The 25,641-nt window shown below is 39.9% G+C and overlaps 2 protein-coding genes across 4 annotated transcripts in view; one reads left to right on the forward strand and one right to left on the reverse strand.

Annotated features, from left to right (window-relative positions):
• Nucleotides 1–25,641, forward strand: part of LOC110064170 (DNA repair protein RAD50-like) — a 44,747-nt gene that overhangs the window by 7,483 nt on the left and 11,623 nt on the right. For all 3 annotated transcript variants that reach the window (XM_089275389.1, XM_089275392.1, XM_089275390.1), the window contains 23 exons: nt 432–500; nt 680–769; nt 1,413–1,473; nt 1,836–1,913; nt 2,091–2,167; nt 2,508–2,609; nt 3,149–3,218; nt 3,461–3,561; nt 3,931–4,035; nt 4,483–4,584; nt 5,340–5,551; nt 6,130–6,312; nt 6,441–6,566; nt 7,120–7,264; nt 8,082–8,195; nt 8,510–8,605; nt 9,202–9,349; nt 11,913–11,970; nt 12,960–13,065; nt 13,419–13,514; nt 13,825–13,854; nt 14,459–14,539; nt 15,182–15,240. In XM_089275389.1, the coding sequence (XP_089131515.1) occupies nt 432–500; nt 680–769; nt 1,413–1,473; nt 1,836–1,913; nt 2,091–2,167; nt 2,508–2,609; nt 3,149–3,218; nt 3,461–3,561; nt 3,931–4,035; nt 4,483–4,584; nt 5,340–5,551; nt 6,130–6,312; nt 6,441–6,566; nt 7,120–7,264; nt 8,082–8,195; nt 8,510–8,605; nt 9,202–9,349; nt 11,913–11,970; nt 12,960–13,065; nt 13,419–13,514; nt 13,825–13,854; nt 14,459–14,539; nt 15,182–15,240 (2,309 nt within the window). The remainder of the gene's footprint in view (nt 1–431; nt 501–679; nt 770–1,412; nt 1,474–1,835; nt 1,914–2,090; nt 2,168–2,507; nt 2,610–3,148; nt 3,219–3,460; nt 3,562–3,930; nt 4,036–4,482; nt 4,585–5,339; nt 5,552–6,129; nt 6,313–6,440; nt 6,567–7,119; nt 7,265–8,081; nt 8,196–8,509; nt 8,606–9,201; nt 9,350–11,912; nt 11,971–12,959; nt 13,066–13,418; nt 13,515–13,824; nt 13,855–14,458; nt 14,540–15,181; nt 15,241–25,641) is intronic.
• On the reverse strand, nt 20,871–25,348 carry LOC149102365 (uncharacterized). The gene has a single exon (XM_089275412.1). The coding sequence runs from the start codon at nt 23,887–23,889 to the stop codon at nt 22,894–22,896; it is 996 nt and encodes a 331-aa protein (XP_089131538.1). The 5' UTR covers nt 23,890–25,348; the 3' UTR covers nt 20,871–22,893.

Below are 25,641 nucleotides of genomic sequence, written 5' to 3' on the forward strand. Positions count from 1 at the left end.
CACTTATTGGTTGCACCTTTCATAAAAAAAAAAGAATTGTAAAGAAAACAGGTAAAAGAGTGAACTAAGATGTACTTTGCTGATCATGGGCTTCAAATTGATATCAACAAGAGAGTGCACAGTGAAAGCATTGTATTATTAATTTTTGAATTCCCAGCATGGCAAGAATGTTTAAGCCCAGGGAAAGTAATATCATTTACAATATTCTTGTAATTATGGTTACTTGTAAATGTGATCTTATTAGAGTTAGCAAGAAGAAGGCCAGTGCTTCTGTGCATGAAAAATAATGTAATCCATACAAGTTATGTTAAGTTAGTTGTATGAGGCTGACAACAGAAACTTGTATGGCATTTTCACGTTTCACAAATTCAAGTTGCTCACAACCAGTTGAGAGCATTGCTATTGGCATTATTTTGTTTTTGATTCTGCAGGCCCAAACTGTGAAAGAGTATTCCATAGACTTGACCCACTTAAAGGCAAAGAAGGAAAAAGCAGAAGAGGTAAAACAGTACTATGAAATTCAGTTGTTCAGTGATAACATACTGTTGTTAAATGCAAGGCAGCTATAAGTAAAGATAAGAAACCTTGTGAGTTATATTAGACATGTATACTGTGAACACTTTAAAGTGACCCTTTGAAGCGAGATGTCAGTAATAATTGTTTTAATTGCACTTGGCAGATAGCCAATGAAATGAGAGAAACACAAGGAAAGGTTGAAGCATCCAAAGACACAGTCAAGGAGCTGAATAAACAACTTGAACCAGTAGAGGTAATACTTGGCCTTGTACTATGAACCTACAGTGAAACCTGTATTAAGTGAACACCCTTTGGACCCTCACTAGTGTCCGCTTAATACAGGGTGTCTGCTCAAACCAGGTTCTAGTTTGTTGTGCAATAATAGTTAATTATTAACCCTTTTGTAACACAGTGTAACACAGTGTAAGATCAAAGACTAGCTAAGACTGCTCATAGTACAGTCCAGTCGATCAATGCATCAGTCTGGAATTATAATCACTTAGCTTTAAAAGGATATCGTTGAACAATGTTAAGGAGTCTCAGCTGAACCTTTAGAAGTAAAATGAGCCTTAAAGTGTCGGCTTATTGCAGGTTTTGTACAACAAAATGGCTTAATGTTGATGTCCGTGTCCGTTTAATAGAGGTGTCTGCTGAATGCAGGCTTATTAATTTTTATAGTAAATGTGGGAAGAAAATCTTGGGACTTGAGCTGGTGTCCACTTAATAGATGGTGTCCACTTAATATGGGGTCCGCTTAATACAGGTTTCACTGTATATGTTTGCTCCTTATGGAGTTATCCTTACTGCTCGGGTGTTGTGGATCTTTTCTCAAACTGTATGCCATGTTTCTTGTCAAAGTACACATTCAGACATAATGTGATCGTGTTTTGTTGCAGCTGAGGCTAGCTGAGCTTGCAAGCATTGCAGATGATGTGTTTCAGCTAGAGAAAAAAGTTGGTAGGTGCTAAGTCTGCCCTTATTTTGTAGCTACTTAAAATGCAATCATTAGTAAACATGTGCATATAGTATTACTGACAGTACTGTGCCCTCCCATGTACACTGTACATTGTATAGTACTCTTTATAAAAACAGAATTTCCATATTATAGAAAAAGTACTATTGCACCAGAAGTTGAACTATTGTCATCAGATGATGAATCCAGAGTGGATGTGAAAGTGTAAATTGTTGGGCACCGTGACTCTCACAGTCCCTATTTGGTACCTTTGTATGTACTTGAAGGTGTTCCACTCTTATTTAAAACATTTTTTAGGAGTTGATTTGTATTAATTTTGTATCTATTTTGTATCTTTTCATTACAGAGTCCTTGTCAACAGAAAAGAGGCAACTCTTAAAGGTGGAGGCAGATCTCAAAGAAAAAATCACAAATCTCTTTGATGGTAATACCACATTCGCCATAACTTACTGTAAAGTTTGCTATCAGTACCATTTTATAAGTGTCTCAATTCAGTTTCCAATAGGTTAACTTTTGAACTACTGTAGCCTGGAAAAAATGTTCTCATAACATCTGAAACATTCTTTCTATTTTGTCATTAAATGCTGTCATTTATGTTTAGGTTCTGTGGAGGAACTTCACCAGATCTTTGAAGCGTTTCAATCAAAAGTAATGGAAAAGGAAAAAACCTTGAGAGAGGTAAGTCGGATTGTATTTTATGGACTTTAGCATTGTGAAGATTCAGTTGATCGCCCTCAGAATATTCATAAGGATTCTGAACCTGAGCGTTTGAGTCTGTGTTCAAAATACCGCTTTCTAACTTGCCTCTGAATTGTTAATTACAAGTTAGAGAATTGTAACACCGAACTCAGTAATTTTTTTAAAAAAATCTAGTTAACGTTGTAAGTTGGGAGCCTGATTTGACACTTTCACATAGTGACTCGGATTTGAATCAAACTTCAGGCTAAACAGGAGTTTTGAAAGATCAAATAAAGAGTTTGCTTTTTCACAACCCATCATAATTGTTAATACATTCCAGAATGATCGCAAAGTACAGACGCTGAACAAAGACCAGCAGATACTGACTGCTGACCAGAATCAGCTACTGTTGGATCATGGGAAACTTGAACAGAAGGCTCAGGTAACATTAAATAAAAACAAACTGCTAAATAAATGATTTATAAATAAATGTATTATAAATTACTGAAGGGCAGTTGTGGTACAAGGTAATAAACAGTGACACATTGCAGAAGGGATTACTCAGTAGATGATAAGATAGTCAGATGATATAGAGAGAAATAAATGGAACATATCAAAATGATTAACGGTCTTCATAATAACTGATGCACAGATTCTTAGCATGGATAAATTATGATAAGGACAACAAATACTAGCTGGTGTGAACAAGTGACCATTGATGTTGGTTTGACCGAATTCCCAACTCTTTTAAATTGTGTTTCTTTAGTTCGCGTTGGAGACAACTTGTGTCGTCCTTGTTTTTTATCTTCACGCATTTTCCTTTTCATTTTCCTCTTTCATAGCTGTTAGTTGGATTGGAAAACAATCTTTAACTGTGCTACAACCAAAATACTAATAATACACTGTAAAATAGCCACTGTGAAAGCGGCACTTACAGCACCACGCATTAAGCTATAATAATTCCTTCTTCTTCTTTGACAGAGACACAAACAGAATCTAAGTGAGAGAGACCAGTATATTACAGATCTTGCTGAGAAGTATGACTTCAGAGGTACTTGTACAGATTATTCAATTCACATGTACACTTCAGAACCTTGGGACAATGTGGCTTCTTTTTGAAGGGCTAATTTGTGTACGTTTATGGATTAAAAACACTCAACGATGAGTTATAATTTATACACAGTGATTAATTAGTATTTATGCAAGTCTTATGCAGAAAATCTAAAGTCTCAAAGGGTACTTTTGGGAAAAAAATATATCAATATAATGATAGAAGTATTTTTTTTTTGATAGGTTATGAGAAAGGCCCCTTTTCTGAGGAAAAAGTAGATCGTTTTCTTGGAGAAATGAAGAAAAAATATCAAACCGTTATTGATGACACAAAACGTCAAAGGGTAAGCAAATAGTTCAAATTCATAAGGAAGGTTACCAACGTTCTCTATACATTTGGTGTTTGTATTGTATTTTAAGGAAGTGCTTTTCCAGTGATTCTATGATTTAACAGTTTATTACAATGATCGTGAATATACAGTACAGTGGATAAAAACTGTTAAATATCCTTTCAAAGAAAAATGCTCTTTTAATATGTATACTGCGACCGTTGCATAATACTCTGAAACAGCTCAACATTTTTTAAAGATATTAAGTTTAAAAATGCTATACACCTGTATGAGATTTGAATTGGCCTAAAATAATGTCTTTACTCTTTTTTTCTTTTACTTTTTTCATGTAATATTGCATTTTTTATTGGATGAATTCCACAGCAAGTATTTGACGAGAGCCTGAGCAAGGTACAGAAGAAACTTGACGATATGAAGAAAAGTCAAGCACAGTGCGAGGAAACCATTCGACTCAAAAACAAACTCATGGTAATGAACTACAAATTTAATTTCAGTACAGGTTTTCGTTCATGCACCTCATTCACGTTCCATTGAGATCTGATAGACTAGGCATTAAGAGAGCAAAGGAGAGAGTGTTGTTGGAAATAGAGTGAAACACGGCATGGTACGACTGAATTAAGGAAACGGGTCTGTCTTGACAGCAGTACAAAACAGGCTTTCTACTTTTGATGGCCGGGACAGTAGCACCATTGACTGACGGAAAACGTTTTACTTGATTCTGAGCGAGACGACTTCTCTACTCTGCGATCATACCCTCCCTCCCTGCAAAAAGAAAAAGTCTGATTTCAGGCTACCCCTTCTCAGGTTGTCGAAACGTCAGTTACAAACAACAGTTCCACGTGGGTTTGATTAATGTCCACTGTATGATCTTAGATATACAGAACGCATTTTTTTCAACGTGATCTTGCATTGCAGAGGGAAAATCAACAGAAACTGAAACAAATAGGTCAGGAACTGAGTAACGTGGATGCTTCGGCCAACAGACTGAAAACACTGGAGGAAGAACTGCAGCGGGCGGTGTGTATCAAACTATCAATTCTTCTTACTCATTGGCACGTCAATGTCTGATGCAAATAGCTAAGTGGCTTAAGTGTTCGAAACTACTTAGTAAAGCCAACTCTTATGGTGGCTTGATACCGTAAAAACGCGATATTTCAGTTTGCCGGTGAGAAAATGATTGACGGAAAGCAAGTACAGCCAAGTTGTCGGCTATCAATAACCAATAGTTGTAAAAAAGCGTCGTGTTTTGCGATAGCTGTAACTTCATTCCAATGACTTACTAGGCTCTTACAAGCTACAGAGACTTAGTGCATTATGTCTGTCTGTCTGTCTGTCTGTCTGTCTGTCTGTCTGTCTGTCTGTCTGTCTGTCTGTCTGTATGTATGATAATTGTAACACCTTTACAGAGGCGTAATATTGTTCTAGTTAACAATTATTCTACGCGCATTGGATTTGAAATGACAAATATAGCCGCCTCATTGGCTGTAGCCATCTCATGTCCAACAAGTGTGATTGGAAAAATAATTGGTTTATAAAAACGCTCCCAAAACTATAGAAAACTAAACTAAAACAAGACATAGACATGGAATATATAAAAAAATAAACACATAAAAAGTTAAAACACCACCCCCCCCCCCCCCCTCAATAAAAAGTCTTGAATTGTATTATTCAATTACTCAGTTTTAATAATACGCGATAGCTGTAACACCCTTTCATTGTCAGAGGCTCTTATAAGTTACAGAGGTTCAGTGTAGTTACCTTTTTACTTGCAGGAGAGAGAGCTGGAAGGTGCTCAGGAAAGTGGCAATGTCAATGTGTTATGCAAGGAGATTGATAACCTGCAAACTGACAAGCGTGAAGTGGATAATGAACTACGTCGGCTAAGAGAAGAACAGCAAGCGATGCACATGCAGTCCACAACTCAGGCTAAACTGGACATGCTGGCCAAAGACAAGAGCAACAAAGAGGATGCTATCCAGAAAATGTGAGAGAATGTGACGCGCGCCAGTGTGGCCAATTGATTCATTTTGTTTCATTTAACAGCGTTTTCACACGCATGCATTTCCGATGAAAACAGTCATCAGTGTAGCGTGGACAGAGGGCGAAAACGCAGAAAATATTGCTTTTTTAAACGAAAACACAGTAGTGTGGACGGGGCAACAGATGACAACCTCCTTCAAAGACAAAAAAACGCCCAAAATGGGAAAGAAAAAGAAACTGGTCAACTACAAGCAAGATGATTTGTTGACAACCAACAGATTTGATGAACTGCGATCCATTTCCACCCTTGTAATCCTTATCGTCAGTGCCATTTTCCTCTTTTTCCTCTCTTTCTGCCATTTTCTTCTTTTTTTGTATGTACATTAAATGACGTCCTCAATTAACAACATGGGAATTAGGAAAGCTAAAAATAATCAGCCGGGGCGCTGTCCCTTAAAGACAATTAAAATTCCCAAACAATTTGTTTTGTCGCAAATCTAAAGAATCAGAACGTCCTCTCGCGAGTTCCTTGTTGTCTCATTCTAGACATCCATTGCTATATTTTGGTTTTCTTTTATTCAGTATGGACCGTCATGAAGAAGATCTGAAATCCACGCTGGGCGCACGTGGTACGTCAGAGAGCCTGCACACGAGATTACAAGAACATGTGAGGGTCAAACAAAGAGAACTGAAGGAAATGAGAAACAATCTACAGAAACAGAAACAACTACTGTCCTCCAAACAAATGCGAAAAAAGATGATCACGTAAGAATCATGACTTGCTAGAAATTAGAAGTAAAAATTCCATTGAAAACTGTCGAGTTTACACACTGTAAGAAGAATGCAGATTTCAGGTAACTATTTTTACTTAATTTTTTACTGTTCTTTAACAGAGAGAACTTAAAAGAAAAGGAGAATCAGGCATGGCAGCACAAAAGGCAGATATCCGAGGCGTGTGGGGAGAATGACTATAACACCACAAGGGAAATCATTAGCAGCAACATCGCCTCTCTACAAGAGTAAGTTACAGCTCCGGAAACAGGTGTCGTGTCTGGTTGATTTTTGTGAAGATCGTTATCAACCAGTAAGGAGTTGTGTGAGTACTCGCGAGCAATCCGAAAATTGCCACGTCAGCTTAACGGCATAGAGTATCCCCATGTTACTCAGAAACGACAGAAATCGGCCTTGAAAGCGAGAAGCCTCCGGTTAGATCTTATCTTGTGAATTGCTTTGTACTTTTTTTTATCGCTTTTTTTAGTAGTTATATGCTACTTGATTGTTTCAAGAACGTCTCACAACATGACATAACCTAATAGAGTGAGAATGTCCGTTTTGGCTGAGCTAAGCAGTTGACAAAAGAAAAAAAAAACGTTTGGCAATTCCGATATAAGTTTATTTATGTATATTAAAAATAATATATATATACATGTATTACACTTGTTGTATCCATGAAAACTAGTCTTTTGATCAGTTTCCTGCGGTTTTACGACTTTACGTTTGTAGACATGCAGGCAATATCACCAGTAGTCAACATGTTAACATGTTTTGTTGTTCTTGTATCGCATCGCGCAGTGAACGAGGTATTATCGGCTCATTGGAGAAAATCTATTCCAAGTATGTTTCTAAACTGGAGAGTGAAGATGTGCACACGAGTGGCTGTCCTCTGTGTCACAGGACATTTGAGAACAACAGGCAGATTGCTGCTCTTGTCACTGAGGTAACGTATCATGATAAAATCTGTCTACACAGTTGAATCTCTCTACAGTGGTCACTCTGGAACGGAATAAACGTGGACATTGCAGTAGAAAAGTGACCATTATTGTGGCCGCTATAGGGTTGACTGGCTTTTTTGAAATGCTAATTAAATTTTATTGAAGTATTCTTTCTCTGTGATAAAAAAAGAAAATTCAGTTAGGTCTCAAAACTGAAAAACAGCTCATTTCTTCTTACAAAGCCAACACAATGTCCAGTTGACGGGTAACGAGACTTATAAAGTCATCAACTTGAGGATAGTTTCGATGTTCAACCAAATTCTTTCATCTAACATTGAACGAACTCTATGGTAACCAATAAGGAGAACTGAAACTACTCTTGGTACGAAAAGAGTTAGAGGCTCTTTTGAGCTCACGATCTGATGACTGCATGCATAAACAACTTGTTGTCGGTGACTGCTGAGGATGAATGTATGGCAACATAAACATATTTTACTGCCAGCTAGCCTGTTTACGACTACGCCAATCCAGGATTAAGTTAAATTTTGATTTGGTTTTTGAACTCTTCAGCGATGCTTTCAGTTTACAGTTTTTTCCCTTCCCCTCCCAGTTTTGACGTGTGGACTAATTTCAAACCCCGCAAAACATTAGCAATGGAGAACAATTTTACATAAATAACTGTAAATGAATTTTTGAGCAACCCGTCATGGGTTTTAAAGCAACAGTATCCCTAGTAAACCATAATCAGAAGTTGTAATTTTAGTATTTTCCCTTCTACATGAAGAAACAAAAAGTCATTAATTTTGTTTTTTCCTTCAACAGCTGAGGACTAAGATTCGAACTCTGCCCGACAAAAGAGTATCAAACGAGAGGAACCTTTCTAATGAACAAAAACGCTATGACCGCATTCTTGAACTGGCCCCAGCTAAAGAAACTGTGAGTATTTTTTGCTTTTTGTTTGGTGGGAGTCTTGGAAGTGGTCACTGGTAACAGAGAATACTATTGTATAGTCTGGCCTGCCGAGTAGTGAAGAGCAAAAAAGTAAAAAGGCAACTGGTCAACCTCCCGCCAGTCAGCATTCTTAGAACGTTTTGATTGTTTACGCTACCTCCAAGCAACACAGCAGTGCTAAATACAGTGACTCTCAAACAGAGTGATTTATTGATTGATTGATTGATTGATTGATTGATTGATTGATTGATTTCTATATTTATTGCTATATTTATTTTTCTCTTTATCCATTTTTCTAGTTGGAATCTCTTGAGAACAATGAAATTCCTGACGTTAAATCCAAATTGGAAGAGATAGAAAGAGAAGTGCAAAGAATTGAAGAGGAAATTACTGAGGTACGTTATGTAACAACACTGAGTTATGTCGTGAAGCTACACTAAACAGAGGGAATGCTGATGGGAAACCCTGCGAGTCATCTATTGCTAGAAAATGCAAGCTCAAAGTTTGGTATGGATTATTTGATTGCAGCATCAATATGAAAGAAATAAGGAGTTACACAATAGATTGAATCACTGAGACCTCAGGTGATTTTCATAGCCGCCATTAGCAAGCAGATTAAAGACCACGTATGAGACATAATAATTATTTCTTGTCTACCAAAAAAGTGGTTTGAAAGTCTTATTTATAATCGCTCATTTTTGTATTGATTTGCATGTATGTATAACAATCCAAGAAAAGTCCGTTCCGCATGTACCAAGAATTCATCAGCAACAATTGTTACCAAAAGACAACTTGAGAAAGTGGCTTTCAAAAGCTGATGCATGAAGCCAATCACTCTGGCTATAGAACATATGCTAGCATTTATGAATCTGCAGGTGCCTGTGTTTTTAACAGAGAATTTATTTGCAACAGCAAAACGGCGAAGGTTGGCAATAACCTCGACTAAGATGATCAGTAATTGGCTTAACTTCGTAAGTCTGTTTCTCTTCAGCTTGAAGACCTTCAAAGCATAACTGAAAGTGAAGAACAGAGTGCCCGACAAATGGAACCAGACATCCGCATGTTGGACAAGTACAAGACAGAGCTGAAGGAAATGGACAGGAATATATCTTTGCTGCAGTCCAAGCTACATGGAGTTGGTTAGTCCTGGTTATATAATGCACTATGCCTAATGCCGGGGTTTTATTAACATTTTCAGCAGGAAGGCAATTGGTTTTCACAGTATCAGAAAACCTTTCTTCTAGATGGTCAAACCAGGCAGGCAAAATCACAGCCGTTCCGCGGCCCTCATTGAAACTCGACTATGATCACTGTTCCAATTACTGTAGTGTAATGTGTTCTTTACATCTATCGATTTTCACCTTATTCATTACCAAGGGACCGTTCATTTTTTATAAGGTAGGGGGGGCTGGTGGGATTTGGGGGGGGGGGCATGCGAAAAAAAATGGCTTTCGAGGGGGGGCCATCCCAAAAAAATAAGGGAAAAAGGGGGGGTCACGTGAAATATTTTAGTAAAACTTTAAAATGGCACAATGTCTGAATATCAAAAAAATTGCTATAGAATAAACATAGAAGGCAGGATACAAATGTATTACAAACTTTCCTTCTGCTTTAAAAAAACGTTTGGCGACAAAAAGCATTTGTAGATACTGAAACAAAGTATTTAACACTGTTATTTTGGAATGCAACTTTCATTGGCACTCATCTTCATCTTTGCTGTCGTCGAGTTCTTCGTCGCCGCTTGTGCTGCTATGGGAGTCTCTTTCACCAATGCTGCAAGAAGCAGCAATGCTTTCCGTCAGAGTGTACTCTTCAGGGTACATGAAGGTGTAAACACAATCTCTGAGTTCCTGCTCAAGGTTGGTGGTGATTCTGCTTCTTGCAGCATTGGTGAAATAATTCCCTTCCAAGAGCTGTGCGACGTATGGCCCATCTCTTCTAAATAACGACGTGGCAACATCCTCAACCTTAATACACTCTTCCGGGACGGCCGCTCTAGGAGGGTACACAAGGCATTGTGGAAGATCATTTCCTAGCGGGTTTCCAACACAGATTCCATAAACTAGTTGGACGTTGTTTTCAGTCCGCTTCCTCTTTCTTTCATTTGACTTTCTGCGGTTTTCTTTTTTCCTTCTCCTTTTGTTGATGTGCTGTTTGAGTATGCCCTTGAATATGCTGTTATAATTGCTCTTCTTATTTTCTAGTGCTTCCATGTCCTGCGTGACCTTCGTCAACTTAGCTTCTATACATTTGATCTGTTTTACATTAAAACTGTGGGCAAATTCTTCGCCCTGCTTTAAAGCAAGCCCATTGGACTGAAAGAGTGTGGAATCGTGTTCCTTTACATCTTTCAACATGACATTCAACTTTTCCACCATTGCTCTGTGTTCTTTGATGGAGAAGTTCAGTTTTCTTCCATCACTGGGTTTCAACTGGTACCCTGGCATGGAAAACTCACTCGCCCTTTCTGAACGGCCATCCGCACTTAGAAAGATTGCTTCTTTTTCTTAAACCAGTTCCTGACCATTCCTGCCTACCGGAATACCACTACCTCTCCTACCAGAAGACCCCAAAAGAAGGGCGTGATCCAGATGACTGGCAGCCAAGGATCCAAGCGAAGAAAGAGCATGGAAGTGGCAGGCTGGTTTTATCTCACCCGGAGAGCGTTGCTCTATTTGCAGATAAGTTTATTGTCAAATCAAAGTTTGTGGTGGATTATCTTCAGCATCTTGAAGTGCTGGAATTAAAAAGGAAAAAGAGAGCAGAAGAAAAGGCAAAGTTAAGTAGGGACGCAAAAGATAAATCATATGAGGATTATCCTTGGACTGAGTTGTGCGAAGATCTAACCAAGCTTAAAACGCTACGTGTTCCAGAACTAAACAAGTACTTGAACCACCTCGGGCTGAAGCAGCATTTGAAAAGCAGCAAGAGTGAGAAATTAAAGGCAATTGTAAGACATTCATGCTTGTAGCAGAAGAGTCCTCTCAGAGCTGGCCAACCAACACTGACAAATGCCAGGACATTGACACAAAATGACAACAGGGCAAGTGCTGACAGCAGTGAAACGGATGAAAGTGACAATGATGAGTATGACAGTGATGCCATTGACTCTAGGGGAGAAGATGACTCAAGTAACGTCATTCTTGCATTCATCAATTCAGATGAGGAAGATGCCAATGAGAGGCCAAATGCCACACGCTCAGGGCGAGCCATAACTAGGAGATCCGAAATTGACTTCTCTTTCTTTTGATTTGTTTTTTAAACAACAGCTCTCTGTAGTATAGGGATTGTAAATATTGTCTTCATAGTGAGCACAATAACGTGAAGTAGGGGGATAATAGAGAAATATTAGAAAAGTTGAAATCTAAATATTGTTTGTTCAATTTTTTTTTGGGGGGGGGTCATCCCAAAAAATTACCGCTATAAGGGGGGGGGGCCATGTGAAAAGATTGGTAAGCTGAGGGGGGTCATGTGATTTTTAAATGGTGCTTCCCAAATCCCACCAGCCCCCCCTCCCTCATAAAAAATGAACGGTCCCCAAGGTGACAAGTCACATAGTTGATAACCCAATCAGTTCAGGAAATGCGTTTCAAAGCTGTCAACTGGGATTCCATCGTTTTCAATGACTTTCTCTTTCACAAGAGAACGCCTTCTCTTTAGCAGCGTAGTTTTTAACCATATGTTAACTACATTTCTCTGTAGCTCCTGGTCGCACCATGCAGTCGGTGTCTAACGAAATCGCGGACAGACAAGATCGATCGTAAGTGTCAATACGAACAACTTGCAACGAACTCGTTCCCCATCCTTCTCAAACTCATCAATAATTCATCAAGATAAAACAAAGAAAATCACAAACGTGAAGGAGATTTGGATTCCCGGTCTTGAGTAGCATAGATTTTGACGATTTTACTTCTCCGTTTACTCCTTAGTTTTTGTTTCGATTGAGAAGATATATCAAACACTCGAGACAGTGTTTCATCGGCTATCCAAACACCTCGAATTTCGTCAAAAATACTCCGCTGCGCGTCGTATTTTCAACTCTCTTCTCGGTGTTTGGATATCCCGATGAAACACTGTCTCTCGTGTTTGATATATTGCTTGAACGATGGGCACTGGGAACAGGGTTGGCGCTTGAGTCTTCTCCCCTTGCTACCAATATCTGAGTTTTTCTTGATTTCATGGTTTTATGTTTTATGTTGTAACCCCAAAGTGTGAAGACATGATTGATCATCGCAAGTATACACACAACTTTTAAAAGCAGTTGTGAAATTAAAGCCTGAACGGGCTTCGAACCCATGACCTCTGCGATACCGGTGCAGTGCTCTACCAACTGAGCTATCAAGCCAACTGGGAGGTGATCACATTGTGAGTTCGTAATACACCCGTAGATGTTGAAGAATGCAAATGAATATATGAAAGATCATATATCTGAACTGCGGAGAAAGATATGAAGACATGATTGATCATCGCAGTTATACACACAACTTAAGCGACTTAATAACTGCGATGATCAATCATGTCTTCATATCTTTCTCCGCAGTTCAAATATATGATCTTTCATATATTCATTTGCATAACCCCAAAGTGTCATCACATGGTTCTAGTGAGAGGCCTAGTATTGTTTCTAGCCGTTAATTAAAGCTATCGCGCTAACTTCATTTGAATTCAAACCAAATTAGTTTTCGTTGTGAAGTCAACTCTCTCGCGCATGAGTTTCTTCATCTTTTTACTTTGACTTTTAACCGTCAGGGACACTCTTAACAACAACGTTGACAGAAAAAGATCACAGCTGAGCCAATTACAACGGCAAATTAGTGAGCTGGAAAGTAACGTACATGATCTCAAGTCACAGAAGGTAAAATGATTCGCAAAGAATCCTTCGTAGGAAAAAAAAAGATGGCGGCTGTACATTTTACCGCAATACCATGGGAACCTAACACAGCCCATTAGGCACAAGGAAATCCATATTTTTACACTGTTTGTCCCTCTACTGACGACATTGTGTATACAAGATTTGAAGATTATAATATAGAACATTTCTCTACGTTTTTTATGAGCCTTGTTAAGGCTAAGAATTATACGCTAAGAATTATGGGTACATGTACAAGTCGCCATGTTTATTTTTTTCCTGCAGAGGATTCTGGTTGTCAATTTGATATTCAGTAATCCAATCTGATTTACTTGCTGTTTAATTTTGAATTCTTCTAGCTACGCCTAAAAGCTCAGTTACAGACGAGAACACACTTGGAGCAACAGAAAGCTGAACTCACCGCAAACAACAGTGCCTTTACAAGAGAGATTAAGGTTAGTCACAGATCTCAAAAATAGGTCCGCGTTGCGTGCATGTATGTACTGAAACTCTAACACATGCATGAATACATGAAAAACAATCAAAAGGATAGCAAGTTATTGTGGACAGTGGTGGTCAGTGATAAGAGAACATAAACTCCTTGCTTTCTCCTAGCCCAGTAAAGTGGTTGCATTGTTGAAAGAAGAAGTCGTTATCAGTAGTGTTTGAACTGTGGCTGTAATTTTTATCTTTTCAAAATTTACTCGAGCCGAGACAAGTTTAATGAGCTATTGATTTCTTCATATACTTTTGATTCCGTTACAGGAAGCAGAGACTGAACTAACTCCTATTGCTGTGAGTAGAGATTTTTAACCCGTTTACCGTTTGTGCAGCTTTTGGTGTAGACATTCTGTCCTCATTTGTTCCTTTATGCTAGAAATTTTAATGGCAAAAATAGAAGGGTCTGGGTGAATGACTGGTAACTAAGGCCTCGTAGTAAGTTCCATGTGTAATTAACGCAAATCCCAGATGAAAGGTTAACATTTTTTCTCCTTTGCTTACCGTTTCACTTGTCTGGCGACGGAGGGCACCAGTTTCCCTAGAAAATATTTTTTGAAGGTGATTTTGTTTTTTTTCGGTGCATGGAACTTTTCACCTGGTTGACGCGAAAACAGTGTTTTAGTCCCAAAGTTTTCTACGTCGTGCTAAAGGAGGTACCTCATTTACCGCGCGGCCAAAACGGTCACATTACAACCCTGCAAGGTAAATAGGTGTAGCAACTAGAAATGCTACGGCCATCATGACCTACAGTAGAGTTGAGAAAAGAGGTAGACATGAACACGGACATTGCTTTTTACCACATTAAGACATTTGATCCTGTGTGAAAGCTGCTATACACTTGCATATCCTGGAACATGTCAACAGTTTAACTAGCTTCATGACGTTCCTCGTCTTTCAGGCAAGACTCGAAGAGCTCCAGGCTGAAAAACAGGGCGTTGTCAGTCAGAAGGAAGCTGCGGACGATGGGAATCGCAAGTTGGTTAGTGCAGATTTTTTTGTTTGTTTAATAGGTAACACTTATTCACCGAAGTGGAGGTAAATATCCACCGCTCTCACCGAGACTGATTTGAATCTGCCACACAAGCTGAATAATTAGCGAACCTACAAATGACTTTATTTCTTTCTGATAATAAATCGACGAACTGTCGGAAATTCGAAATCTCTGCTCGGAGGTTCATATAGTGCGCTGCTTATCGCCTCCAAGTTAACCAATTTAAAACGCGTGGAAAGCACTATTCTATGGCCTTTACGATATCACCTCCATATGATAGGTTTTCACATGACGTCTTGGCGGACAAGTGAGCTGTTCTCAAACAATGGGATTTCCCAATGTAAAAATGTGCTATTATCATGGAACACAATATGGCCGGCGTGAACTTAAATTGATAGATTAGTTATTTCGTTTTACGGTAGAGAAAAGGGAAGACCACTTTTTGCGGTCGCTCCTCCATGGTCTTTCTTCTGTGTGATCAAAATTTAGGTTTAGATACATATTGCCCACTTGGGACAAGAGCGAAACCTCTCCAACCTTATCTATCTCTACACTTTTCAAAGGGGCTCTACCTGTACTGCTATTGAAATTCAAAACATTTTTATATCAGTTATTTTATTGTTTTCACAGCTTAACGAAATAAGGACGAGCGGAGACAAAGTGCATGAAAAAACCGCTGACATAAGACGGTAAGTCGAGTGTGCAACATCTTCATTAAACGAAATTTGCGTATTGAGGATAATGTCTTCATGACTCATCAAGTTCCCAGAAATACCGTCAAGAGACGACATTTACTAAAGAGAATGAATGTTTCAGGATGCTGTGAAACAAGCTATTTAACTCCAAACTCCAAAGAGAGTCGAAATAAGACCTTCCCAGCTGCGTTCAGACACTCAGTGCTACCCTCTATCTGTAGTTTTATTTACCTTGTGCAAGTTTAGCGTGTGAACGCTACAAGACAAGTTCGAACTTAGGAAATGCGTCTGGTTATTGGACGTGACAAGGGTTGCGTCTTGTGGCCGACACAATAAGTGAACGTCCGCCTTTTAGAACTCGACCGAAGAGCTATCTCGACATGGGACACGTGCTTAGAAATATGACAAGAAATTATCCACACATTGTCATTCCTGTAACTCCTTCAGAGAAACCGGCTAACGTACTACACATCCACTATTTACACAGCTAACAGACAGATATGTTGCGAATTTAAAGTCTAGTTTTATAGTTTAGGTGTGAAGAAGCATTTTTTTTCTCCCAAAACGTCAATTTACGGAGTGTTACGTCTTAGACTGTTTACAGTTCTGTTATTCTGTGGCTCGTTGTCCTGGTGAAATGTTCCCAGCTGCATCGAGGGTGCGTCGTCTACTAGACTACTTCTCTCTGGCCCTGTTTTTATGACAATTACAAATATCAGCAACACAAAACTAAACTCATAGCTTCTTAAAAGGAATGAAACACCAAACCTGATCCAGATTGAGTTCTGGTTGAATTCTAAACCTCTTATAGCACCAAAATCACCAGCAGACACACACATAACCAGCGTTAAAGAAATTGCGGTAACCACAGATAAGTAAAGGACAGTAGCACAATATTCTTGAGTCTTTTTTGTCTGCGAGAATTATTCGTCTGTCGCGAAGATCTCGAGTTACGCGAAATTCTAAGACCGGCCACCGCGCATCCGACAGAAATCAATGTCCCCCGAATATACAGGGTCAGATTTGAAATAAAACGCCAGAATTCTCTGTCTGCGAATACAACCAGAAAGTTAGACGTAGCCAGGATTGTCGTGAAGGCAGTTGTAATGGAGAGCAGTACCCAGACGTTTTGAAGGCGACGAGACGCAAGTGTACTCTTGGTTGTCTCGAGTAGAATTAACAGCAGTATGCTGTAGGCGGACAAATTAAACGCTAGTGAAAAGCTATAGAGCATCACTGCAGTACCAGGAAGGGGAATTCATACAGAGGCTTTAACTGCCAACTGCTAGGCATCACCCTCGTCAGCCGTTGACCAGGAACTATGGTAGTTTCGGCGGCTACCAACGGGACTACAGTTCCTGGCGCCGCCAGCGGCAGATGCCACTGCGTTATGCCTGGTCAGGCGTAATAGCAGCAAGCGTGTGGTGTATGCACAAGAAGAGTCCAGGCAGCAGAGAGCTTTACTGGATGCAGTTTAATAAGATATTGTGATCAGCGCAGATTTAGGCACTGCGGATGACTGCCAGATCCAGTTGGATGCTGCCTCTGCTTCTTCTTGAAGAGCCTTGATTGTTGCTCGGAGAGCTTTCGTTGGGAGTCCGATGTTTGACAGGAAGGACCTAGTCGATCTTGCAATGAAGCCGCGGTAACCGACTTCGACGGGTACAAAACTGCAGGCCCAGCCACGATCTTCACAGCTAGCACGGAGAGGCTCGTAACGGGTTCTCTTGCGTTCGTTAGCAAAGTCAAAGTTCCCTTCCCAAGGCACAGTTAGTTCGACCAGATACACGCATTTACGGGAGTCGGACCAGATTACGATGCCTGGGCGCACAGTTGTGATGGCAATGTGACATGGAAAATGCAGGGCTTTAGATAGATCAGCCAGCATTTGCCAGTCTTGGGCACCCTTAAGTAGCCTCGACTGTTTCGCTCTCTACACAGCGGCTGGTTGGGGCTGCTCACCCTCGCTGTGGAACTTGATGCCTTGATTTGTTACCTCCTTAACTGGTGCCTTATTAGTGCTGGCGCATTGGTCCTGTGTGGCTTCGGCTATAACCCGCAACACTCTGTTATGCCTCCAGGTGTACTTCTGAAGTGACTTATTGCAAGCCGTTAACACATGCTCTAGAGTAGCACGCGTTTGGTTGCACGCGCGGCTAATGTCGTCGTCGATAATACCCCACTGTTTGAGGTTTGTAGGCGTAGGAAGGAGGTCGTACGTAGACCTCAGTAGGAAGCTGATCCTCAGTGGCTCCATCTGGGCAAGGGTGGGCCAGCTGAGTTTTCTCTGTTCTGCCTCTTTCCAGCACGACCAAGCACACTGTTTAGCGAACCCGGCTGCTGTAGCTGATCTTTTTTCTTCGTAGATGGCGCGTACCTCCTCGATGACCGTCTCACGACGGCCTTTCAGGGCTCGAAATTAAAAAAATCTTGAGGTCGCCTTTTGGCGACCAACTGGAGAAATTTAGTCGCCAGATGCAAATTTTTAGTCGCCAGTTTGTATAATCAAAAGAATATTAATTTTGGGGCTGGTTGAAAGTGTTTAATCTTGTTTAACTTCATCATCCGGTTTCTGGTCGCGTGGAACTCACTCACACAAGTAATTACGAAAATACGAGGACAAAAAACTAACATAGTTATACAAAACAATCTTATCCAAACTTAATAAGTAAATAAGAGTTTCTAACCGCTATCTTTGTAGCTTACGGGAGCCAAACACGACTGTATGGAGATAGCAAGTACGAAGGAATCAACATGGCCGATTCCATTCATTACCAGATCTCCTCTTTGTAAGGACACCGCTTGCCATTGAAACAAAGGCGCAGTAAATGACGCAGATCTTTTACGGTGCGATCCATCAGATTTGTGATTGAACGTTTGTTTGATTTGTGTTCTCTTGGAAACCGGCGGAAACCCAAGCGGAAACCCCGTGAATATGTGAAAATCAAACACTTCGTTCCAGTGGTCTTTTTGCAAAATTCTGCGCCCGCGGTACCAAGGGAATGGCGTCGAAAATATCGCGGACAGAAGTTGGTAGAATTTGGAGGTAAACTCGCTTTGTTTATGCGATTTGGCCCGTTTTTTTTTTACGACGAAAGCAAAGCAAGACGAGACAAAATGTTTGTTTTACCTTTAATCTTCTAATTTAAATCTAAATCATAGAAAAATCTGGTCGCCACATTGGCGACTAAACCAGAATTTTTAGTCGCCAAAGAGAGAATGTTAGTCGCATTGGCGACCGTATCGGTCGCAATTTCGAGCCCTGCCTTTTGGACCCTGCGCAGAGAACCAGCGATGTACGTTATTACCCAGACCAGCTCTACTATCTTGCACCGCACCTACGATGTCCTTTGTTCGAAGGCTGGCTTCTGCTTCAGTCACGGCCTGTACAGCAGTCCATTTTCGGCCAGATTTCACCACAGGTTGTACCTCGCGGATCACTTGGTCAGGCGAATCCCGAAGCATCATGTGGAGACGCACCTTGCCAGCCTTAAATTCATCCACGACGGAAGAAAGTGGTAGCTGTACCTTTGCCGAGCGGCTGTACAGCCCGACAGTTGCAAAGCTGGGAGGGATCCTTAGCCATTTTCTGAGGCATTTGTTGAGGTGCCGTTGGATTGCTTCAACACGAGTGAGTGTTACCTCGTAAATCTGTAGCGGCCAAAGCAGGAGAGGAAGGAGGCCATGCTGGAAAATCAATGCCTTCAGCTTTCCAGGGAGATCTGTCTCATTGATGGCTATTAAACCTTCCTTTGCAGTCTTCTCAATTTCGGTACCGCGATGGCGGTCAGTAAGTGGGATGCTATACCACCGGCCGAGACTCTTTAGAGGTTGCTCTTTAACGGTTGGAATCTGGTCGCCACCAATGGAGAAGTGGATTTCTTTGACTTGTCCGTGCACGATGGAGAGACTGCGGCATTTCTTAGGCTTGGCTTTCATACGGCACCATTGTAAAAGTTCATTCAGGCGCTGAAGGAGGAGCTCTGTCCCAGTCTTGGATTCAGTAAGAGTTGTAACATCGTCCATAAACACTTTCATTGGTGGTAGCACTATGCCTCCATCCACTATCTCCCCCTCAATTGCATCTTTGGCTCCCCGTAACAGCATCTCCATACACATGATGAACAAGAGTGGAGAGATGACGCAGCCCATCATGATGCCAATCTCCAACGATTGCCAGTTGGTTGTGTAGCGCTGGGTAGTAAAGCGCATGAAGGCTGAGTCGAAGTACTTTTGCAGGAGCACTTTGATCTTTCCTGGGATGTAAAAGAAGTCGAGGGAACGATAGATCAGGTCATGGGGGACTGATCCGTAGGCATTGGCGAGGTCAAGCCAGACCACATGCAGTTCACTTTTGTCTTGCTTGGCCGTCCGGATAGAGTTCCAGATCATTTGAGCATGCTCCAGGCATCCAGGGAACCCTGGGATACCGGCTTTCTGTACAGAGGTATCAATAAGCCCATTGTCCATGAGGAAGTTAGTCATTCGGCGAGCGATAACGCCGAAGAAGATCTTGCCCTCTACGTTAAGCAGCGAAATCGGGCGAAAGTTGCCAATGCCAACTGAGTTCTTCTCTTTGGGGATTTGAATGCCATCCGCGAGGCACCAGTCTTGAGGTATCAGGTCCTCTTTCCAGGCCCGTTGCAGGAGGACCGTGAGCTCGCCAAGGACGAGCGGACAGTTCTTATACAGCTTGTAGGATAAGCCATTCATGCCAGGAGCACTCTTGGTACGGGCTTTCCGCACGAACTCACGAACTTCTTTCGCTTTGAGGTTGGACATATCAAAGGCTACACCTGGTGGGGCTGGCCTCGTAATGCTGGCCTCGAAAATTTGCTGTGAACTTTTTTTGTGAAACTAGTGAAATCGGCCATACGGTTTTAACGAAACAACAACAACAACAAAAAATCAATTTGGTTTGCGGAAAGGTACGCTTAGGGCTTTTATTTGCATTGTAGAATTAAATTTACTTTCGAATCAAACAACCGACCACAAATATGGGAGGGTAATTTTTTTTTTTATTTCTTTTCAAGTTTTTTAATTAAATGTTAAAAACCAGGTGTTTTCAAATTCTTTATCAACACCCACACCTCTTCACCTCGGAGTCGGACGACAGAAATTTGCTTTTTAATTAACTTGTACAACAGATAGGAATATAATTGACCTTTTATTACTGAGGATGTTAGGTTTTCAATTGCTAATTCAATAACCATGAAAAGAAGGTTAATGAATGTTTAAACGTTATATTAGTTAGAAGGCCACATGGACGTTTGTACTTTAACTAAGTTTGTCAGGTTTTTATTTACTTAAGTGTCTTGTAATGGAACAATTGAAGGACTCGGGAACGACTTTTGTAAAAGTTTGCAAGAACGAATTTTTGTTTTCGCTCCTATGGCGTAGGGACAAAGTAATACACGTGTGAAGAAAGCCATGATCCACCGCTGGCATTGATATGAAGTCTTTTGAAAATTAGTATCATTTTGTTATTTTTCTATAATCTACGTTATGTTTCCAATATGTATTGGTCGAATGGATACGATTTAACTTCTTCAGTGTAAAAGAATAGTAAGACATTATTATTGTATGCCAACAGGTTACGAAGTGAATAAAGACGATTATATGACGAGATTTAACTGAGTTTATTAAAACCGAGGCAACAAAACAACCCTGATTAAGTGCTCTGTTGCTTAAATATATCTCAGAATCTTTCATTGCAAGAGCCTGGAGGCCGAGAAAGACCAAAACTTGACCAGGCTGAAATTTGGGTGAAAGATTATTTTATTTTGAAGGAAACCTGGAAACCTGATAATGAAGCCAGTGGACATGTGTGTTTCGGAGTGATTCTCTGCACTGAGTAATCCTTTGCTGTTAAATGTTAACAACCTGTATAACCTATATAATAATATATATAAGAAAATTACTCGATTCTAATTGGCTGAGAGCAGTGCAGTTCAAGTGTAACACCAGTGCAAGAAGTGTAACACCGGTGCAAAAAGTGTAACACCAGTGGAAATTATACATCGTAATTCTAGATTATGATTGGCTGAAAGAAAAGAGGAAATCAATGATATCGCGTAAAATGCTGACGAAAAATTTAGTGCGGAAACTTTGAAAAAGGTTTTCTCTAATGAGAAAAACTGGTTTCAAGAAAGATCTTCCGGCATTTCCTCCACGCGAATTTTTTCATGTTTATATTATTAATAAGTAATCATACGGTTTTTCTTGTTCAATTTGGTTGAATTTTTGAGTTTTTCAAAAAAAAAGCTCACTCGTGCAAATTAATTCTAAATTGAACTCACAACCGTATGATTACCTATACTAACAATCTTCAAAGATTGCGTAAACGCCATAGTTACGTCGGGGTCATTGTTTTTTCTTTCTTTGTTCAGGGAAGATTTGTACATGGGTGAGTACTTACTCACTGAAATCGATGTTTCTTTTGTTATATGCGGCAAATTTAGAGATCCGCTATGTAATTATCTTTAAACTATAAACAAATCAATTAAGATAAAGTGTATCATGTATTTACATATAAGGTGTATTTAATTTTATTACGAGTAATATCTTTCTCTTTTCGTTAAGTGGCACAGTATATGAGTTATGCATAACCAAAAATTAATATGAAACATGAATTACCCGGAAGTTGGAAGTCGTTCTAGTGCTCATAGCATTCGTAATATTCTCAGTTAGTATAAATCTACTAGCGTCCTATCACAAATGCCGTTTCCTGATTGGCTACGCCACTCACTATCTATTCTGTGTTAGATAGTGAGTAGCGTAGCATTGTGCCCTTGTTAACAACATGACGGCCGCTTCTTGGCGTTTTCGAAGTGTCTGTGAAGAGGATTTAGACAAAGTTTTGAACGACTAATAGATTTATACTAAAACAATTAGATTATTCGCTCTCGATTTCTATGCGTGATACTTGACGAGGGCCCAGCCCTCGTCAACTATCACACGATAGAAATCTCGAGCTCATAATCTTATTGTTAAATATAATTATGTTTTTGCATTATTTTACTAAAAATATGCATCTTACTAAGCGTTCTGATTAAATAAATAGAGGATATTACTCGGTGGCGAGAAGATATGAATTTTATGTTCGAGTGAGATATTGTTCTTGCCACGAGAACATAAAATTCATATCTTCGAGCCAACGTGTAATGTTCTTTTTATTATATGCAGAAACCAATTCAACAAAAGCAAAAGGCGGGAATCGTGACTTCATTGAACGATACGACACTCACAAAGGTGACATACGGAAAATACGCCACTCGGGTCCCGGATGAAGTGGCGTATGGAATCTACGAGTGGTTTAGTTCCCAGTAAAACACTCTTCTCCATATAATAAAATACAATATTTACAGAGGAAGCCACATCAGCCGTGCTGGTTTTCATGCCGGTCCTCTACCTTGTAAAAAGATTGCCGTTACGCGTAAATGCTTTTTATTCTAGATTTCCTGTATCCATTTACTTGGATAATAAACGTTTTCTAATCTTATAGTGTTATTCATTATTTCAATGCCAGATAGAGATCCACTGGTGTCCAAGCAATAGTTTCGACCCTTTTTTTTGTAAGTTAAGGTGACACACTCACTCTTATAGGGAGGTGTATCAACACAATGAAATTGGATCTTTTAATTTTTTTTATCTTGTATTGTGTGTCGCACTACTCGATGCTTCGTCTTCGTAGTTTTCCTCTGTCGGTGTTTCCTCCACGAATGTCCCTAGCTGTACATTTGGAGCGTCATCCAAGGAAACTTTTCCAGACTTTGTTCGAATGACAACTCCAAAGATCAAAAGCACAATCACAAGCTCGCAGCCCTTTAGCAGAAACATAATAACATACCTGCTCCAGTTGGATGTCTTGGCAGACATCTCTAAACGTTTGAAGATACTGTACTGGGCAGCAGCTAAACAGATAGTCAGAATTAACATCGCTGCAGTAATAAACGGTGCAAGGAGGACTAGTATTGTAATGTTTTTCAGTCTTCGTTCCCCTGAAGATTTTCCAAGCTCTCGCGAGGACTGTAGGTTCCTCCACATTCTGCGCCCTGCCACAACGTAGCCAATGCAGATCAGTGTTCCCCAGGTAGAGAGAGCCAGATATGATAGAAAGTACCAAAACTCCCTGTTTGCGTATAAAACCAGCAGGTTAAACGTCAGCATAACAAACGTTAGTACGGCTGTTATGGCGAGCAACACCCAAATGTTTTGAAGCCGCGGAGGAGCTAGTGAAGTCTTCGTTGTTTCTAGTAATATGAGAAGGAGAATGCTGAACGCAGAGAGAATCAACGCTAAGGAACAGCAGTCTATGAGCAATGCTATTGTGAATACTTCCTTCGATGCTTCGTCCAACAATAAAGGGCTCCAAAGCAGTGCGACTACTTTTAGCGACGCTGCAGCAAAAAGCTGGATCGTTGTGAAACGACCGTGAACACTCCGACTGCCGGAAGGCTGCTTGCATTGGCGAACAATGATAGCAAAACAACTCAGCGCGAAAATGCCAAACAATGTCGCGAATGTGTAAGCATAGAAATGCCAAGCCCAGTGATCATGGCGAAATTTCTTTCCGTTTGCAACTGAAGAAGATAAAATGGACGTTGTGACCGAGTTTAACGTAGAGCTCTCGTTCTGTTGCATGTTCCTGTGGTTGCTGTCTGGTAACACTTTCTCTACTGACTAGTAATATTTACAAACCAATGCAAGCTGTTTTCTCTTATGTTAAATCGTTTTTGCATACAGATGTCTCAATTCCATTGTTTCGAGACCGCAATCGAGTTTTGTGTATCTTTCTTTTCTTGTATTGGCCCATATAAGCGGCACATAAATTTTCTTTTTCGCGTCAACAATAGTTCCTTATTAATAAAAGATAAAGGAGCCTAAAAGCACTTGTTATTTGTGGATATAAACGAGATAATTTCGCTTAAACAGCCGCGTTAGAATACGAATCAATAACGAAAGCTTTTTTCTTACAGCATATGCTATACGTCAGTTCTTGCTGTTTGGTATTCTATTGTTGGCTGAAACTGTTAAATTAACTTGAATTGTAAATTGCTATCAGTTGTTTTTTATTAAAGAAAAACATTTGCTGACGGCTATTTATGATGAATTTTTCGTCGAAAGTACCGGTTCTAAACTAAAATGCAAAAGTATTTACTATTTTCCTCTAACAATATTTATTTATGGAAGTGCCAAAAGCCTGATGAGGAAAAAAAAATATATAGAGGACCGGCAAACTTTGGCAGAATTAAGTTCGGCTCAGCGCCGTTCGCAAGGAAAATGTCAGTTAGTACAAACCAGTTACATTAAACGAATTAAATTGTTCTTGTCCTTTAGTGCCATACAAAAACCATCTTATTAATCGAGCTTAGCCGGTCTATATGGGAGAATCTCGACCTCGTTCTTGAATACTGACCTCACTGCGTTCGGTCAGTACTCACCACCTCGGTCAAGATTTTCCCATACAGATCTGCTCGGTTAATGAGAGCTAACTACGCATCAACCTTTTTTTCAAAACCAACCTGGAAACCTGATAATCAGGCCAGTGGACATGTGTGTTTCGGAGGGATTCTCTGCCCTGAGTAATCCTTGGTTGTTAAAAGAAAAAAAAGAACATTTTGACGATCAAATATTAGGACCTCGAGTCTTAGAAAAAGAGAGGGTGCAAATAACATACATATAGGCTGCGTACACGTCATAGCTACGTCACCCTCATTGTTTTTTCTGTCTTTGTTCAGGCAAGATTTATACTTAGGTGAGTATTTACTCACTAAAATCAGTGTTTCTTTTGATGTATACTGCGAATTTAGAAGTCTTAAGAGTGATTTTTTGGGTGTCGAGAATCGGAAGACAGTCACGAAAAATTGATTTTTCTTTTATTTCGCCAAAACATACCTTTGGGTGAACTTATTCATGGAAAAATAGTTTAAAGTTCCAACGATTTATTTTACGGCCAAAATTTAAGAAAGTTCGAAATTTGCATATAATGGCGGTTGTCGCGGCTTAAAATGTTCAGAATTTCACGCTTCTTTACGAAAACAGCGGGGGCGTAAAAACGATCCTATGAAAACAAAACTTGGCACAAATATTATTTCATTCTTATACTTAAAAATCGTGTAACAAGTTTCGTGAAGTTTTGTTTGTAGCTTTTTAACGAAGGGTATTTGTACAGCAGCCATTTGTGTCTCTTGGCAAGGAACAAATAAAGGCCAACTTTGACTAGTATAAATGGCCTCTGGTATATATCGTTTGGTCAAAATATCTACATTTTAGGAAACCTTGGTTATTGTTTTTTTCACCCGAAAAGTTATAGCTCTGGGAATTAAAATGTTCTCCGTCAGTAAAATAAAATGTTACGGCATGTAAGCGAGTTCAATTTTATGCAAATCACAA

This window comes from Orbicella faveolata, unplaced genomic scaffold, assembly GCF_042242905.1.
Source record: "Orbicella faveolata isolate gen_17 unplaced genomic scaffold, um_ofav_v1 contig_36, whole genome shotgun sequence".
In the NCBI taxonomy this organism is placed as follows: Eukaryota; Metazoa; Cnidaria; class Anthozoa; order Scleractinia; family Merulinidae; genus Orbicella; species Orbicella faveolata.

Bases quoted from the DNA above. Each gene is read 5' to 3' on its own strand.
- LOC149102365 (XM_089275412.1), bottom strand. From the start codon at position 23,889: ATGCAACAGAACGAGAGCTCTACGTTAAACTCGGTCACAACGTCCATT.